Source organism: Ceratotherium simum, chromosome 24 (genome assembly GCF_057802395.1).
Source record: "Ceratotherium simum simum isolate JZ-2026a chromosome 24, ASM5780239v1, whole genome shotgun sequence".
In the NCBI taxonomy this organism is placed as follows: Eukaryota; Metazoa; Chordata; class Mammalia; order Perissodactyla; family Rhinocerotidae; genus Ceratotherium; species Ceratotherium simum.
This window is the reverse complement of record NC_141923.1, coordinates 17,039,508-17,058,731: the sequence shown is the minus strand read 5'-3', so window position 1 is coordinate 17,058,731 and position 19,224 is coordinate 17,039,508. Positions and strand designations below refer to the sequence as shown.

Here is a 19,224-nt window from a genome sequence, read left to right as displayed (position 1 = left end):
GATAAAAAGATTTGAAAGTTGTACAGACCTTGATATAATTGGTGTCAAATGTCCTCTCATTCCAAATCTGCAAAAGAAGAAGTCAAAAAGCCTGAATTGAAAGTTTTTAAGTGTCAGAAAGTAGACATTATCATTAAGATGTCACTTCCCTCATCGTCTCTCATATCATCTGAAAAGCCATTTTTCTTACTTTATGGAACGTTCTGTTACAGAATTTATAGATATTTATAAGACAACACAACTTTTTGAAATTATTTTTGAAAATCTTAAAACATTTGGTGGGGTTTTTTCAAAAAATTACTTATTCCAGAGATTTCTAAAAATGGAATATTCATTCAATCATTCAACAAATATTGACAACACAATGTGTGGAAGGAACTATACTAGGTCCTGGAGACCTAGCAGACATAAGGATTGTTGTAATAATTCTTACTGGATCCCTATGGGCACAGCTGAAAGCCAAGTATTATGAACACAGCACAGCAGTGATTTTGTTAGCACACAGAGAGAATCACAATGATGTGCTACATCACAAAAGCAAACTCTTAATGGGCATAAAAGGAACACACACAAATCTCTTAGGTTTAGAATCATGAAGCATGAGGTTTGGGAGTTGAAAGAAAACATCCATGACTTTCACTGTGCAGCTGAGAAAACTGTTAATGACAAGGATAGGCCTCGAGTCCAGTGATACAGGAAAGAGTTTCTTATCCAAGAAGCTCATCACCACAGCATGTGATTATCAAGAGTCTAAAGAGATGTGAATCACCCATTATCTACCAGAAACATTTCCGAAGTGTGACTTTACCATAATAGAATGCTATTAGACCCAAACCTACATTTAGTCTCACCATGGGTTAAAAGTACCCTAATGTATAAGAAAGTTCTAAAATACAAACCAATTTTCAGTTATAATTTGGAGAAAGATAACAAAAACAAGTACACTCCTGCTTCTGGCTTCCTACAGCCCTTGGCTCATCCTCATGTCCTATATCATCCTGTGATAACTGCAGTTTATCTGTTTCAGTGTCTACCTCTCTCCCTGAATTCTCAAGAACCTGTTAATCCTGGTATTTCTAGAACATAATAGTCACAGTGCCTGCAACACAATAGGAGCTCAATAATTGCTTATTGATTGCATGAAAATTTTTAAAATCAGCTTTGACAGATGGTATATTAACAAATAAAAGTGTATGGAGACCCACTATGTGCGTGTGTAAGGCTCTGGAGGGCACAATGTGGTCTGAGGCATGCCTCCAGCCTGCCAACAGAGCAGCTGGAAGGACAAGACATCATGTTTTGCATTTTTTAAATCATTAAAAGGTGTTAAATAACAGTTGAGAACACGGGTAGGCAGATTTCAGCCAGTCTGCCAAATCTGGCCCACCACTTGTATTTTTATAGCCTGAGAGCTAAAAGTGGTTTTGACAGTTTTAAATGGTTATATTTTAAATGGTTATATAATTACCTACATAATATCCTTAATAATATCTTTTGACCCACAGAACCTAAAATATTTACTCTCTTGTCCTTTAAGAAAAGTCTACCATCCCCCGGTTTAGGACAATAGAAGACTCATAGAGCAAAATGAGATCAATCATTAAACTCTATAGTCAACATAGTATTGCTGTATGAACTACAGAAACTAGGGAAAGCTCTGAAGAAGGAGAATTTAAGCTGGGGTGGTACTAAAAACGAAACAACAACAATAAATTTAAAAAAAAAACAGTTCAGAGAAGGTATATACTTAAGTACAGTTTTCAAGTGTGAGAAGAATTTAGATGGGCAAAGAGGAGGAATAAAAGGTGACATGTAGTTAATTTATGTTATTATCAGACACTAATAGAACAAATTAGTCTCATGACAAAAAATGGCTAGTCAACAAAGTGCCACAGAATCAAATTACTTGAAAAAATTACAAATAAATGTCCAAAAATTAATCATGCTCTAAATATATTACTAACCCCGATATAATCAATGTCCAAATCATGATAATGCTTGGCGCCCACAATCCAGCTCACGACATAGTAGGCGGTCAGCTGAAGATTTACATAAGGCCAGTTGAAACCTTTTCCCAGCCATCCAGGGAATGACCATGGCAACCCTGCAGAAGGAAGAGGCAAAGGTGTTGTGGGTATAACAGTGCTGGCACTATTAAAAACAGAGCAAAACAAACCAAAAAGAACACAGGCTAAGCAAAAAGCCAATACAGATCTGACTAAAGGAAAGATTATATACCATGCACCAATTCTCAAAATCTCTTCCAGTCTATGGACACTATTCCTTATTCATCCCTAGAGTCACATTCCATAATTCCAAATGGTCTTTCAAGAAAAAAATAAAAACAAACGACAAAAACAAACACCTCTCTCAACTTGGTACTCACTTACCAATAGAAAGAAATGTAACATACAATTGAACTTAACATCCCCATCACCTGCTATAAGGATGTTCAGTATTCAATTTCTGTTCTCTAAGGTCAAATCAAAGAGTTTTGAAGCTTATGCTTAACTACTTCTATGAGATAAGTACAATACAACTTCCTCATTCACTAGTACATCTTCTTATAACTTAAGGCTACTTAAAATATTAATTAGTCAAGTAATCAAATGTAGCAAAACTAGTTCGTCCTTTATCAATATAAATGTCAATGACTCAATAGGGAAATATACATTTGTTAAATGATAAAGATCAAATAATCTGCATTTTTCCAATACCTTAATTATTACTTTTAAGTAAAAAAGTGAGAAGAGTAGAGAAGTGAGACAAGAACCAGCCTAATGAGACAGGGTCATCTGCAAGGCCCTTGGCCTAACAAGATAAGGCCCCTAACCAATCAGCAAGCTAGGAGAATCAGAGAGACACCACCAAGATCCATATTCTGTAGCCTCCGGACTTTCCGGGGCTTACCCATGCACCCTAGCACCCAGAAGTCCCCTGAAAGTGACCCTAGCCCAATTACCATAGTAAAAATGACACCCAGGGGCCGAGAGCTAGCATGCTAATGATACATGCAATGCATGTGGTGGCATGTGGAGCAACAGCCAAGCGCAAGAAAAACCCTCCCTCTACACGCCATGACAAGGCTCCTCCTCAGCCTTTGCCTAGTAAAAGCCCCACAGTCCCGCTCCCTAAGGAGCCAGACACCTGCCCCTTTCCTTTCCGCACCGGCTCCCTTGTGCCTCTCCTGTGCACAAGCTAATAAACTTTTACTTTCCAACTTCCAGTTATTGTCTCTCTTGATTTCCATTCTGAGGGACAACAAAAACCCAATATGCCAGTAACAGAAGCGCTAATTAAATTCTAAATCCTAATTCTGTTGCTAATATATTAAAATAAGCTCAACAGTTGAGTTTGTTAACTAATATATATTACTAATCTAGCTCACCACTGCAAAATCAAAAACAAAATGACAAAACGCTTATTTTTCTAAACTCAGGAAGTATGTCTCAGTGTATTTACGTAAGAAATGTGACATTAAAATAATGGCACATTTTAAAACAATGAAATGCAAATACATTCCGAAGGCCCAACCTTTGCAACTCCTTGTTAGGACAGGGTTCGGTATGCCAGATTTTCTACATTTAAATGAGAACTGACCTTGAAAGCAGCCCCATGGGCGAGTATGTGCTGAAGTCAATGATGCTTTTTACTGCTCAGAACATTTCTGGACTCTCTTACAAAAGTCCATTTAGAAAGAACACACTGACTCCTCATTTTTTTAATTTGGAAAAACCTATGCTTGTCCCTTAATTCAATTGTTGAAAAAGAGTTTTAAAAATAACTTGAAATCAAGTCTATAAAATGCGTCTCATTAATCTCACTTAATTTAGTCTGAATGCATAAGTCTTTTTAAAAAATCAAATTCATTTCAAAAGATGATGGTACGCCACCACTGTGGATGTTTGAAATATTTGACAGGTCTGTACGTTGCTACAGGAGAACTGGGAAATGAATACAGTCCCATTTGAGAAATCATCCAACGATCCTGCCACTAGAACCTAAGCTCCTCAAGGGCAGGAATTGAGGGCTGGACTGTTCAGTATCTCCAATGTCTGGAACAGTGACCACTACATCACTGAGGTTCAAAACAAACAAACAAAAAACACTTTTGTATGTACCTCTTCTAGAAATGAGGTCTACTATTGCATGTAACACACAATTTTGCAAATCGGGGTATACTGCCGGATGTAATATACAATTTTATAAATAGTATTGCCCTTTTACAAATTTTGATGAGAAATTTTGTTAAGGAAAGTAGTTTAGCATCACAAAAAAACCCAGAACGGAATTGGGTTCTAAATCTTATTTTGTCCCGTGGCTTAGCGGTTAAGTGCGTGCGCTCCGCTACTGGCGGCCCGGATTCGGATCCCAGGCACGCACAGACGCACCGCTTCTCCGGCCATGCTGAGGCCGCGTCCCACATACAGCAACTAGAAGGATGTGCAACTATGACATACAACTATCTACTGCGGCTTTGGGGAAAAAAAAGGAGGAGGATTGGCAATAGATGTTAGCTCAGAGCTGGTCTTCCTCAGCAAAAAGAGGAGGATTAGCATGGATGATAGCTCAGGGCTGATCTCCCTCACAAAAAAAAAATAAAAAATAAATAAATAAATCTTATTTTGCCGTTTACTATCTGAACTTAAGTCAGTGGCATAACCTCTCTAAGCCTCCACTGCTCCTTCTGTAAAATGAGAAGAGTAATGCCTTGTCCAGAGGTATTATAAAGACCAGACATAATACTAAGGGCAGAGAAAGGATTATGTCTGGCACATGGTTTGCTGCTGGTAGCATATGGGTAATATTAACAACACTATTAGCACTTCAATATTAATACAGACTCCATATAGATGATTCAGAATTTAAAAGTTAAAGGAAAACAGACTGCAAAAGCATGGCAGACGTCACTTCTTACCCATGAGTGTAATATTAGGGTTCCGCTTCTTAGCTTCCTTCATTAACCACCACTCATATCCTCGGAAATAATTCTCATCTAACGCGTAGTGCATGTGGGAGGGCTCAGTGCCGTCTGCACGGGAGAGAGCATAAGAGGAAGGAAACTCACCATCAATGGTGCTGCATAGGGCCACTCTCCCCTACACACATATACTCATTTCACAGAAATGCCATGCCAGTTCCAATTCTGAAGTACCGCAAATAAGAATAATCTTATATAACTTGAGGACGGATCATCAAAGCATATTATTTCATCTTTTTTCATTATCCTACTCATTGTAAAGGTCTTAAATAAGAAAACCACAACTTTCTATTATACGCAGTGTTAAGAGAAGTGTTATCACCTCATATAATTGAAAATTCCCAGGACTACCTTCTGTTGGTCTCTCCGGGATTTTCAAATCCTCATGTCCAACTTTACGTTCACATCACCTCAGCTTCCAGCTTCTCAATCCTAGATGTGAATCTCCGGGCTCTTAAGCCCCAATTCTCACACCCCATGCCTTGAGCCTATAACATGCCTTGTTACACCATGACAACAGAGTTTTGAGAAAAAAGGAATGAGTACACATCCCTGTTATAAAAAATTCTATACTAACCTCTATAGTGTGTCAAGGTAGGTAACTGACATGAGTCCGCACGTGTTACCAGGCTTCACAAAGATCTGCCCTTGTTAAGAAGGACCTCACAAGGACAGGGGCCCTTGCTCTTCTATTCTTACAGGTAAACATCAGAATTCGCAAGAACTACCTGCTTCTGTATCTCTACTTCTAATGTAGCTTCAGCAAACGAAGCTGGCCAGTCATTATCAATTCTGCATAAAAGGGTTTCACCATGAAATGCATGTTCTCTTACAATAGCTTGGGGAAAGTTTTTGTTACAGGAGTTTTCTTTTGTTTTAATTTGCATTTTTTCTTTCAACACAAATTAAACTCTAATACGAATACACAGATATATTCGTTTAACAAAAATTACTTCCAAATCACTAACAGGAACACTAGTATATGGACAATACTCTATAGTTCACTATAATGGAATCTGACCTATAAATAATAAGCTATATATAATCATTAAAAGAATTAAATTCCTTTTTCTTCTTCCTGGAAACCAGAGCCCTATAAACTTTTAATTGACTATATGTACACAAAGCCAATCAAAATGGTGACAATGAATACTGAAGATTTAGTGGTTAAATATAATTTTGTTTTTAAAATAAAAAAAGCTATATAACTGAAATATTGATTACTTATATTTTTACCACTTTATTTAAAGCTGATAACACCTTACACGTTTTATACAACATTAAAAGCTTTCTTTTCCTAACTTTTCAATGAAATTCCAAACTATCCCTATGCTCTGTTTAGTGAATATAGTTTTTAGAAAACTGGATTTGTCTACCACTGATTACTTCAACCAAATAGGCAATCTAAAATCCAAACGCTGTTTTTCATGGAAAAATTCATTTTTTGATATAATTTTTTAAAAATAACTAGACTAAAAAAGGAACAATAAGAAACAATCTACTAAGCAATAATTGATATCAAAAATGGTGGTATCATTTATATTCTGAGATCACAGCCCATAAGCTTAGGTATAGATTCAAATGTTGGGGGAAAACAATCCCATTTCCCAAATACTCCTACCTGTTGTCTGCCCATCACCACCTATTTCGACTTTTAGAATATGCAAAGAGGCACCGAAGTTTGGCTGGGGAAAGAAGTGACAGTATTAACACTGTGCTTCATTGCATGAAGGACAAAGCACTTCAAGACAATTACTAATTACTGCCTTTGGTGTTACGGATGAGAAAACCAAATAAAAAGCAACTTATTCCAAAAGCAATTTTCCATTTTTTAAAAAACTAGAATTGTGAAGGTGACAAATCCTATGGGTGAAATATACCGTACAGTTTCTAAAATATCACAGGTACCAATAAATAATTATTTTTTCATTACCTTAAACAGAAAATCCAATATTTGAGAACGATAGGGTTCTGGGTAATTTACTAGAAGACGGGAGGTTGCCTAAGAAAAAAAATTCAAAAGATGAATAAAACAAATCCAATCAGGAATACCTATTCATAGTGCTTATGCACTCCACCTAGCACACCCATGGTTAGCCAGCTCTTAGGTAGAGTTGAGCTGTGGAAAGTCACTTCCCAGCTTATTTGCTTGCCTGCCTTTGCTTTGCCCATCATTGGGCAAATAAGACTGTTGTTCATCCAATAGCTAAAACACAGAATCCAAGCAACAAGCAAGTTTCTCTTCCCCTGAGATGAGGGTTGGCTGGGAGGTAAGTTTGCTGAGTCTGTTGATGAACCTCATGACTACAAATTTATCTTGAGGACCTTGACTCACAGAGTGGTTATTAGAAGAAATGAAACTTAGGTTCAATATCTTAGGACCATTTGTCAACTACAATATCTGGGGGTCAGGATGGGAACGATGAATTTCAGGTTATTTTTCCCCTCAATATCTTGCAAGAGAATATTATAGGCAGCGATGCTGAAAGAAGCAACCAGTCTACTCATCCTGCTTAGAAATTTATAAGGGCTGTCTGTCACTAGTAAGAATGACCACACAATGATCCCCAGGCCAAGCTGTGCTAAACAAACCTCATACAAGATTGGCATCAAAATGCACAGAAAGACAGAAGTGGAAGGTTCAGGGACCAACACTTGATCACACCTAAACACAGGCTGATGACTGCTTGTATAAAGAAATCGCAAAACCAATAATTGACCAATAATGTGTCCTTTGGGGAGCAATATAAGCAAGGGGAATGAAAGAGCTAGGTTTTAACATGTGTGGAAGATCAAAATTTGGCCACTCCAAAATATATCTCCTTACCTTGATTATTTTCCCTGATGGACATTTGACCTCCCCCACTAACTGCCTAAAGGAATTTAACTCTGGGTATGAACAGACTGGCAGCGTCCTACATTTGTAAAGGTATCTCCCTCTGTGTACTGGGAAGAGGGGGGATAGCCTTATCTCTGGAAACTCCTATCAGGACGGAAGGAGAGGACTTAAATCTACACACCCTTGATTGCTGTGCTTTCCGTTAATCCTCCAGAGCTGTCTCCTCCCCCACCCCCAACATCCTCCTTTGTCTACCTGAATATGCTATTTAATGAAAACCTCGGCCACTGTGTTGAGAAACTGTTTCCCTGGTTTCTCCCATGTATACATGTTATTAAACTTGGTAGTATTTTCTCCTGCTAACCTGTCTTTTAATTATTTGGCCAGCCATAAGAACCTCAAGGGAAAAGGCGAAGGGGGATTCTCCCTCTTCCCCAACACATGAAACAGTGGCATGTGCCTAGGCTTGGAAGCCAGACAAGCCCTAGGTTCAAACCACTGACACCTTGCCAGGTGCATGACAAGGGCAAGATACTTGACTGTTATGGGGTCAACATTTGTTTTCTACTCTCCTATATGTCACCACTGACATTCTGGTGGTGCCCATATCTATCTCCCTCACACCTAGAACTTCCCCAGCCCCTGTCACTGAGACACAGGTCCATGGAGTGACTCTCTAGTCACCTCAACCTCAACACATCCTCAAAGAAATAGCACTTTTTCCTAAATCTATTCCTTCTCCTGCATTTGCTATCCTAGTAAAAAACATCTGCCTAAACCATAAACTTAGAGTCACCCTTTCACCAAACTTCCTATCCATCTTCAGTCACCAAGACCTCCTTAATATCTCTCAAATCCATTCCCTCCTCTTCAACCCCACTGCCTTCCTCTAGGCCCTCCTCAATGATTAGAATAGCCTAAATGTTGTTAGGGTCTCCCATCTGCCTCCCAGTGTTCTAGTCTCCACACTACTTGCCAGATTAATCTTCCCAAAACACAAATCTAATCATGAAACTATGCTGTTCAAACGTGCCAAGACCTCCCCTCCCCCAAGAGCTTTCAAGATAAAGTTCAAATTACTCAGTTTTATACCCAAATCTCTTAATTATTTGGATCCTAACTCTGACACTCTCACACCTTCTCTCTAGACATATCAAACTACTTTTTCTCTTCTTCTGTCTGGAATGCATTCCACGCCTTCATTTGGCCAATTCCAAGTCATCCTTCAGCTTTTGGCTCATACTCCACCTCTTCAAGGAAGGATACCTTCTGCTCCTCCCCACTGGGTGGATGTAAGTGCCTGTCCTGTGGACTCCCTTGGCACCAGGGCTGTGTCTCTACCATAACTCTTCTAACTCTGCGCCCTAAGCTCTGCTTTTCTTTTCTGTCTTACCTCTAAGTTCTTTGAGCACAGGGACTGTTTCTTATTCAAGTTCATATTCTCACTCATTCTTTTAATCAATAAAAATTTACTTAATATCTTTTATGTTATGGTTTGTTGCACTGGTACAGGTAACATACGATAGGAGACTTTGAGTCAGACGGAGCTTGTGTCCTGATTCCACCATTTATAAACTCTGACACCAAAGGCAAATTATTGGGTTAAATACCGGGTTAAATAATAAACGTTGACCCCATAACAGTAAAGTGGGTTATCTTACTCATTCAGCTGTTGTAAGACTAAAATAAGATGTATGTAAGGACTTAGCACAGTAGCTGGCACATAGGAAGCCCTCAACAAATGGCAGGCATTGTACACACAGATTGTTTTTAAAAACACAGTCACCCTTCTCAAAGAGCTTACAGCCTAGCAGACTCAAATATTAGAGTAGGGACTCCTTAAGTGAATGAATACTGTATATGCACACTAACCTCTCCCTGACCCAAGGTAAACAATGCTTTCTGCCCTACATTATGCTGTTAGAACCTTGTATTTTGCTGTTTCTGGGTTATTTTGCCCTCTATGTACTCCTATCCTTAACACAGAAAGTGCCAACTTTCCGCAAACACACCACATCATTATGCAAGCCTATAGTCGCACTCAATGTGAAAGCACTAGTCAATGGCAATAGTCAGTTAAGAGCAGTATAATCAAATGTCGAAATGCACCATCAAGCAATAACAAATTACCATATTACTAATCACGCTCTCTGAATAAGGCCTGGATTACAATCAGCTGTTTACAACCAGCCCAGAAAGAAGGATGGGGACAAGTCTTTCATTCAAAGGCCTTGGGATAACTTCCTCTTCTCTAATCTCTGAAACAGGATGATATTAACCAAAATTAGTCATGTGCCAGACACCATCGTAAGTACTTTACATCTTTCTTCACAAGGCTCCTACCAGGCAGGTATCACTGTATCCCCATAAAAGAAACTGAGGCACAGAGAAGTTAAATAACCTGCCTAAGGCTGTAGAGTGAGTGACAGGGCCCAGAACGGACCCCGGACAATCCGCTCTTAAGTCCACTTTCTTAACCAATGCACCATGTTGCCTTCCCTATCTGACATGAAGATTAAATGAGAACATTCCAAATACTGCCACAAACTGTGCTAGGTATCAGGGACTCAACAAAGAAGTTTAAGGTGGTGTGCAAATATAGTGTTGCAACCATTTTCATTCAATCAGGATTTACTGAGCTCCTAAGATGAGTAATGCTCTATACAAAGGGACATTAATGATTGTTGGATATCATATCTGATTACTTAATAGTCTCCTACTCTGAGTTATGAAACAATTCTCATTGTAATAATTTTAAACTGAGCTAAATAAACATAAAATAACTAAATACTCCATTTTTCAGCAAATTTAAACACTGGACTTAACATCACAAGTAAAGATATCAAGCCAGAGTCAGACCTCATGGTCTAGTGGTAAAAGTTCAGCACACTCCACTTGTGCAGACCAGGTTCATTTCCTGGGCACGGAACCACACCACTCGTCTGTCAGTAGCCATGCTGTAGAGGCAGCTCACACAGAAGAACTAGAAGGACTTACAACTAGAATATACAACTATATACTGGGGCTTTGGGGAGGAAAGAAAAAGAGAGGAAGATTGGCAACAGATGTTACCTCATGGCGAATCTTTCCCAGCAAAAAAAAAAAGATATTAAGCCAGATGGGTCTTCATTCTATGAAATATTGGCTATTTCAGGTTTCAACCACAAAAATAAAAAGGAGAATGGTGGTAACAAAGGACAAATACATGCCAATTAGTCCACAGGTTACCTTGAAATATGCGCCAGCACCTATGAGTGAGGTTGCAACATTAGGTAATAAAAGTGTAAAGATCAAGAAGAATCAGTTGGGTTGGTTATGGAAAAGATTTTTTTTTTCCACAGCAGGTCAGATCGGTGATCAGGCTACAGACCAAGTCATCCACTGAAGTGCAGGCCCTGAGAGTTGGCTTTTTCTTTTGGCAATACAAGTGCCTGACATAAGCTTTGATTGCTAAAGCATCCACTTTTCAATAATAATTACGTCTTATGGAATATGTACTTAAAAATAGTTCTCCAAGTCTTTTTGGTAACTTGAAACCTTAGAGTTTTGTTAGGTTAAGTTAAGTGATGGAAATTCATTGACTATATAAGTCATTGCCAAATAAGACAAAACACTGAAACATTAATTATTGAACATGGGTTTATCTACTTTTGATTTCTTACTACAGATACTTGGATCTGTTAGCAAACATGTCCTGTGCTACACTGAAAAATTATACTACAAAAAAAAGGGGGCATATGCTCCTAGAAATAATGAAATGTATTCATAAATTTGACAATCTACAGAATGCTATTATAACAGACAGTTCACAATTGCTTATTTTCTAGTTTTCACTAGAAATTAAGGTTTCTGAGAGTTAAGAATTCTAATTAATATATGTAATTAAAACTACTAGAAATAATAAAGGATACCTCTCTATGCAAGGGAAGTAGGATGTATTTTGGCTGAGAAAGGTATAAGATATGGAGATCCATTTTTATTAGGGGAAATGAAAGTAATTTTGCCCTAGAGTAGACAAACTAAATGGATATAGAAAGCTGGAAAATGAGAGAAAGAGGGAGAGAGAGAATTTTACCTCATGTAGTCAAGTTAGCTAAAAATGAAATAAATTTACCAGAAGGATTTTTTTTTTTAATATGCTTTACTAGTATACCTATGTAAAACTAAAACTTAATTTTCTTTCAGCTGATAAAAGGGCAAAATTTTCTTGGACTATTGGTCTGCTCTTGATTGTGAAAGGTTTTTCTTTACCTTTTAAGTAATCTGCCTAGGAAACAAAGATTCTGTGTTTTATTAAAATAATTTCCTGTGCTTCACATTGCCTTTACCACATCTCTGATTACTTGAGAAAACTGAGTCTTCCCTATTAAAAAAGCTAGTTTTTTTTTTTTTTTTACAACTATGTAACTTTCTGTATTGCCTGTGAAGTCTTTAATTGTCACTTTGGTTAAATGGATAACTAAAGTATTGTTTCACAGTGACCTATGATCCTGTTTAATAGCTCTAAAGTCTTTTGATATTTTTGAGAAACTTCCCAAATCAAATTCTAAATGAAGTCTTTTTGACCTCAAACTAACTTTGGGATTTTCCAGAGGGTCCCTAGAAAATTTCAAAGGGTTTTTTTCCTCTCCTTATAAAAAGAGAGACGTTAAACTAATAAGGCTTATTTAATAGGCTAAACTACAAACGAAGCATTGTCAAATAAGAAGTAATGCTAAACCTTCTTTAGGTTATATTTGTATGGATATATGTTATTAATAAATGTTCCAGAAATTATATGAAACTCCTAGACATCTGCTATGTCACGGTATAATGTTATCCCTTGTAATTCTAGTTATTTTGTTAAAATGTATGTCACAGAAATAACCAAATTTCCTTATCAATTGCATAGTCATAAACTCTCATCAGATCTTTAACATGGCCATTTTTAAGTCTTTTCGTCATTTACAGACAGTTATTGTTTTACTCTGATGCTTTTGCAAAAGTGTTTCTACAAAGGTGCTTCAAAGGACTCTAACAAGTACAGAGTTCTGGTAACTTTCAGATCATACCACTGAACTGAGTAAGAATTTATAGAACTCTAAGGAGAACCAGGATTTATAAAACTGCCAACAAAAGAGCCAGATCAACAAGAATTAATTACATGGGACTGAATGAACCAATGAGGATGATTATAATTTTTATGACTTTTTATTTGACACACTGTTGGTTCTTTAATGTTTTGTTTTTTCCAGATTCAAGGAAACCATTTTTCTTAAGCTAGCTATGATTTACAGCAATTTGGTCAAGTATATCCTTGTGAAAAAGATGAAACAAGTATATTTTCTCCCTACCTGATCCCTCCAGCATTCAGAAACTCTTAGGGAGTATTCTTATTTTCATGACAATATAGTTATTTGCACAAGTTCAATAAGAATCTGCTCTTTGTAACAGGACTAAATTGGAAACATTGGTTATATTACCAAGGCTTTGTTGACTAGAACGTCATATTTGAGAGAGATGTACATAGACTCAGATATGACCAGACAGCTTTAAGGAACTAAGGTTGTCTTGATGGAGCCAATAAAGCCCCTTGGAAAAATCAGCCTGGTACCTTATTTACAGGATTCTCAGCAGCCTTACCAGGTGAGTAAGGAAGGTCACTTCCTGGCAGGCCCAGGAAACAGGATATTTTGGGGACCTCAAGAAGAGAGGAATTCACCCAAATCTACAGATATTGCAGATGAAATCTGATTGTGAGTCAGCTTGGCTTCCTAGCCTCAAGAGGCTTTTAAGAGTCTAATCTAGATTCCTTGTGAAAAGGTCCATCAAAGCAGACCTAAAAGAGCCTGTATGGTCAATCACCATTCCTGCTGCACTTACGTAAATAATCAGGCCAAGTTTAACAAGACTAAACTTATTTTGCAAATAAATTAGTCTTACTTTATCTCTGATAGAAGTGAGAGTGCCTATAGAGAAAAAAAGAATTATGTTTCAATGGAAAACTATAGTACACCCTTCTGGATATCAGATTCTAGTCCTGTTAATTGCCTTTGAGGTTTGTTTTCTACCTGTAAACTAGACTGGATACTGAATTCTTCTCATTTCCTCCAATATCTGGCTACAGCTCTCCAAACTAATGCTTCCAATTTTTCTTCCACCCTTCTGGCTTGGAATCATGGAGAACTAAAACTGCTATTTTCCTGAAGCCGTGCAAGCTAAAGTAAGACTTGATAAGAACTTCAGAGAAATCACAACAGTTCATGTATGGACAATCTTCGTGCCTGTTGCTGCATGGGCCCCACAGAAAGATTACCAAAGACATTCAAACTGCAAACCAGGAAAATCTATCAGATTGCCACTCTCTGCCCCTACTCCATCTGAAGATACTTCAAGTCCTACAACTAGAAATCTTTTCCACAGGCCACCCTCAGGACTCGGACTGAGTTTATAGTCTGCTCTAACCATTAACCATTGTTTTCCTACTTTTTCCATACAAATGCCTCTTATTAAACAACCTGATGCAAATACTTTCACCATGTAGGCCTAACTTTGGGAGCCCACTTGCAAGACTGCCTGTTGTCAATCCTGACAATCCTGTTGTCAGGATTAAGAGACTGGTTCAACGAGATATGAAGCCATCTACCAACTCAGGACAGGTTCAAACCTACTTACACCAAGTGGCCTAAAATGTTAAAATATTTCACAATATTATCATCTTTGAACAGATTCCTAGGACCCCAAGATCAATGAACTGGTTTCATGGTGGGACACTTCAAGTTTGGGACAATGGCTATGGACTGGACTTCAGACTATTGCCTGTATAATTATTATAGGATTTGCTTCTATAATCCTATTTAGATGTGTACTTTCTGGGTTACAAAGTGCCCTGCCCCTGACTTTTAGCAAATCAGCTACCCAGGCAGTTAACGTCCTCACCATTGACTCTGATTCCTGGACATCATAGGGTGGTTTACAATGTAAGCCCTGACAGTTTGTTTTTTTCTTCTTTGTAATGCAAGTGTCTGACTTAGGCTTTGATTGCCAAGGCACCCACTTCAAGGAGGGCTATCTCGAATAAACACGTTGCCAGCGGTAAGGGTGGGGGTGGGAGACTAGGCTTTTTTGGTTTATCGATCTTGGTTGATTTCAATAACTGACCATTTTGAGCTGCTTGTATTTTTTCTTCCTGTGCTTTAAATTCCTGCTCTTATGTTTTAAATTCACCAATAAAGTGAGCCCGCGAAAGCTAAGGCCCCCACCCTCAACCCCAATAAAAGCAGAACCCCAGGCCACACTCTTTCACTACCCATGACCTCACTGAGTAGCCCCACGTGTGCCGGTGCTTTCCAGGACCTGTGAGTAATAAATCTTTTTTTTTTTCCCCAAAGTTTCTTGATGGTTATTGCTGAGGGCGTACTGCAGTCATAAAAAGAAGCACAAGAGCCAGTCCAGCTACAACATTGGTTATCGACAGGCTGAGATCAGCACAAAACACCCACCCAGCAAGCAAGCATTCACACTAGTTCTGAATTGTATCTGAGGATACAAGCTCCATCTGACTCAACCTAACAAACAACCCACTCAAGTGTTCAGCCTTAACGTTTTCAAATAAAATCAGCTCCAGCTGTGATCTGGGGTACAAAAAGAAAATCCCTCTCACCCAAACGTCTGCCACCATAAACCCCAAAGGTTACAAACGGGGATAGAAAGAACAACAATACAAAAATTATAAAGAGCATGAGACAGGAGCAATTAAATTTTGTTAGGAGCCCAGAGCAATCATGCTACTGAAGCAAGCTCCCACACTTGGAGGCCACCTATCAGCATGACCAGGGAGCTAAGAAAATTACCAGCTGTGCCTACACAAATTTGCACAAAGCTGGAATGGCCCTTATATCTCCCTTTACATAAATCTTAGGGAATGCCCAGATAATAAGAACTCATCTCAACTGTCACAGCCAAGAGGTGCCTAAGGAGACACGCCAATTAGAGGCGACTGGTATCCTGGATGGGATCCTGGAATAGGAAAAGTGCATTAGGTAAAAACTAAGAAAATATGAAGGAAAGTAAGGACTTTCATTAATGTTATCAATACTGGTTGTGACAAATGTACTATACCAGTGTGGGATACTGATTACAGGAGAAACTGGCTGCACGGTATATGAGAACTCTGTATTGTCTTGGCAACTTTTCTGTAAATCTAAAACTATTCTAAAATTAAAAGTCTATTTTACAAAAACCAACTCACCCCTTGAGCCAGAGATCCTTTTATCAAGACAAAGGTCTCGATACCCAGTATAAGAATCAACTGGTATATTTGCTAAAATGCAGATTCTCAGGCCCCACCGGAGAACTACAAAGTCAGAATGAGGGACGGGAGGAGGCCAGAATCTGCATTTTAACAAGCACATGAGCGATTCTTATTCACCCCAAAGGTGGTGAGACAGTCCCGGCTGTTGACCCAATGTTTCCTCCTCCTCACACACAAAAGTAGTCATCACTGAGGGACGGGGCACTGAGCCTTCCGGGGGCAACTCACTCGCTTGGGCCTTGACCAACCGAGCAACACAGTCCCTCAACAGTAAACAATCCTAGACTCAGTATGAGTTGATACCTGCATTAATTTAAAAAAAAAAAGTCCCAAGCAACTAGAAGGATGTGCAACTATGACATGCAACTATCTACTGGAGCTTTGGGGGAAAAAAATAAAAATAAAGTCCCAGGAGTTTCAGGCCTCTTCCCTTCCTAAAGAAGCCTTGAGGCACCCATCGTGGCTCCAAACAAAAACCTATTCTGCACTCCCGGCACTGGTGGCCCTGGGCTTCTGACTCCCCGACCCACCTCCCTAAAGAGGAAGAGGCACAGCCAAAGCTTCCCACTGGGGCATCCTCTTGGACAGAGCTGCTTCCCGGCTCCCTGGCCATTTCTGGAGCGACCCTCCCGGAATGCCCTCTCCGCGGCCAGGAGAGCCCAGGCCCCGCTGCTCAGGGCGAGGGTTCGAGCCCCAGCCTTGACACTATCTAGACCTGTCACTTACTGGGCGTACCTCCAGATCCTCACCGTCAAACCTAACTGCCTCTACAGGTTCACCTTAAAAGAGCAAGCGCCAGTCCCAGCCCCGAATCGGTGGGGGACCCAGACCGCCGGCTGCGGGGTGGCCCGCCGGGAGCCAGACCGCGACCCGACTGCGGCGAGACGCGGGGCTGCGCCGCGGGGGCTTGTGGGCGGGACGGGGCGGGCCCGGCGCATCCCACCGCCCGCCGCTCACCCCGCCGCCGCTGACCGCGCCGACGCCGTCGAACTCCCGGCCCAGCCCGTCGGAGTCGTCGAGTACGTACGCGCCGCCGGGCGCTAGCAGCGCGCACAGCAGCAGGGGCACCGCGGCGCGGCCCGCCGAACCCGCGGCGGCCGTCATGGCTTTCACTCGGCGTTGCCGGGAAGCCTGGAGTAGGCTCTCAGCCATTGTGTGGGTCACATGACTACGGCGCCCAGGGAGGCGGGTCCGGCCGCCGCCATGATGGAGAAGGGCAGGAGGCCGCTGACGACTCCGCCGCCATCTTGAGTGTGGGGCGCACGTCGCCGCCGCCGCCGCCGCCGTCGTAGTGGTAGTGATGTTGGGGGGCAGAGCAAGTCTTGTCTGACCGCGACCGTGTGTGGGCCGGGCTCGGGTCTTCACGTGTACTCGCTTCGCTGCCTCTCTTCCGGGCTCACCTGCCGGAGCACTTTATTGAAGGGCAGGTGGATGTCCAAGGGCTGCCAAGGTAACTGGGCAAGTGAGTGGCCCACCATGGACCTCCCCCAGCATCTCAGGGCGTGTCTACCACGTGCCAATCGGTGACAGTGCAAGAAGGAAGACAAGGCTTGCAACCCCTACAGAGCCCCAGTCCAGCTGTCAGCTTGGTCGAGCCACTTAGCTTTGTGAGCCTGATTTCCTCTTATGAAACAAGAAGAGCAGCTGCATGGGGGACGTAGGATTAAATGAAATACATGTAAGGTAGTAGGCGCTCAGTAAATTTTAGCTGAATGCGGTACACAGTTGGCAAACGTTAGCTGACAAGGTTCACCATTCTGGTAACTACTCTGTATGTTTAGCTTTTAGCTTCATAAACTACCGTCCACTGCCAGTTGAAGTCGTACCAGGCAGATAACCCTAAATTGGTAGGGAAGTTTTGAATTGTCCTGGGATTTCTGCCACATCCAGCATTGGTCTGAGATTTCTGATTTCCTTGGTGGTAGAGCAAATTGAAGAGACTCTGAGAAGCTGCAGAGAAAGCATTTCTGATCCCAAAATCGCCCTTGGCAGAGCGGTAGAATTGGTTATCAGTGTCTGCACAAGCCGTGGAGACACCAAAACGACAAGATCCAAAGGCTATAGGTCGCATAAGCCTTTGTCTGCAGGGTCCTATTGGGAATCAGATTATTTTGCCCCTTAACCACAAACCTAAATTTAAGTTTTAGGACCACAGTTATGCTAGAAGGAGAAATCTTTGTCTGGCAGTCCCATAAACACACTCATCAAGCCATTCTGATATCCCTAGGTTCCTAATGGACAATAGCTATACCTGCTCTTTCTCTCTTCTTAAATTACTGTAGGTCTAATCTGGTTTACCAAGGACAGTCCCAGCTATAACTGTTGTCCCAACATAATTATTATTTTTTCCTTTTTTTAATTAATTTTTTATTGAGGTAACATTGGTTTATAACATTATATAAATTTCAGGTGTACCTCATTATATTTCGACTTCCGTGTAGACTACAGCATGTTCACCACCAAAAGTCTACCAACATAATTATTAATAGTGCCCCTTTCACCCTGAGAAGTGTTCTGGTTTGGATGATAAGTTATATGATCCCTTATATATGGGCCGCTTGTTTTCTTCCATTTCTTCTTTCTCCAGTACAGCACATATCTGAACTCTCTACCTTCCCTACCACCACCATTCTATGATACAGGTCAGTAACTGTCCAACTTCCATAGATTTACTTTCCCAGAACTCACTTGGATCCATCTGTTCTAACACAATACTTTAAGCATTATCTGGAGCGCCTGTAGATGCAAGCCACAAATGATAAATCAAGTTAAAGCTAAGATTCCTATCAACCCTCAGATTTTACATCTGAGGTATGCATGTATCATATGCATAATAATGTGACTAGAAGGGAAGTACCAAGGTGAAAATAGAAGAAAATACGCTACACGTGAAATTGGGAAGTTGAAATCAGTACCCAGCATACGTCATCCTGTAGCGCACCACAGCATGTTATACTTGGAAGGCATTCCGCAAATATTTGTGTAATGTGTGATATTTGTGGAAGAGGAAATGCAGAATATTTAAAGAAAAAGCGTCATCACCCCCAGAGGACATACCACTGATTCCTCTTAGTTCATATACCAAAGTAATTCCTTACCACAGAAAATATC

At 40.3% G+C, this 19,224-nt stretch overlaps 1 protein-coding gene across 2 annotated transcripts in view; it reads right to left on the bottom strand.

The window, feature by feature from the left end:
* Positions 1-17,265, bottom strand: part of GALC (galactosylceramidase) — a 61,742-nt gene extending 44,477 nt beyond the window's left edge. The window contains exons 1-6 of one of the 2 annotated variants that reach the window (XM_004426427.3): positions 17,071-17,265; positions 6,915-6,983; positions 6,603-6,666; positions 4,919-5,032; positions 1,965-2,104; positions 29-67 (exon numbers count right to left, since the gene is read on the bottom strand). In XM_004426427.3, the coding sequence (XP_004426484.2) occupies positions 29-67; positions 1,965-2,104; positions 4,919-5,032; positions 6,603-6,666; positions 6,915-6,983; positions 17,071-17,265 (621 nt within the window). Of the gene's footprint in view, positions 1-28; positions 68-1,964; positions 2,105-4,918; positions 5,033-6,602; positions 6,667-6,914; positions 7,157-17,070 lie in introns of those variants that run through there. The other variant, XM_014784471.2, reaches the window with a different exon arrangement.
* Positions 17,266-19,224: the final 1,959 nt, after the last annotated feature.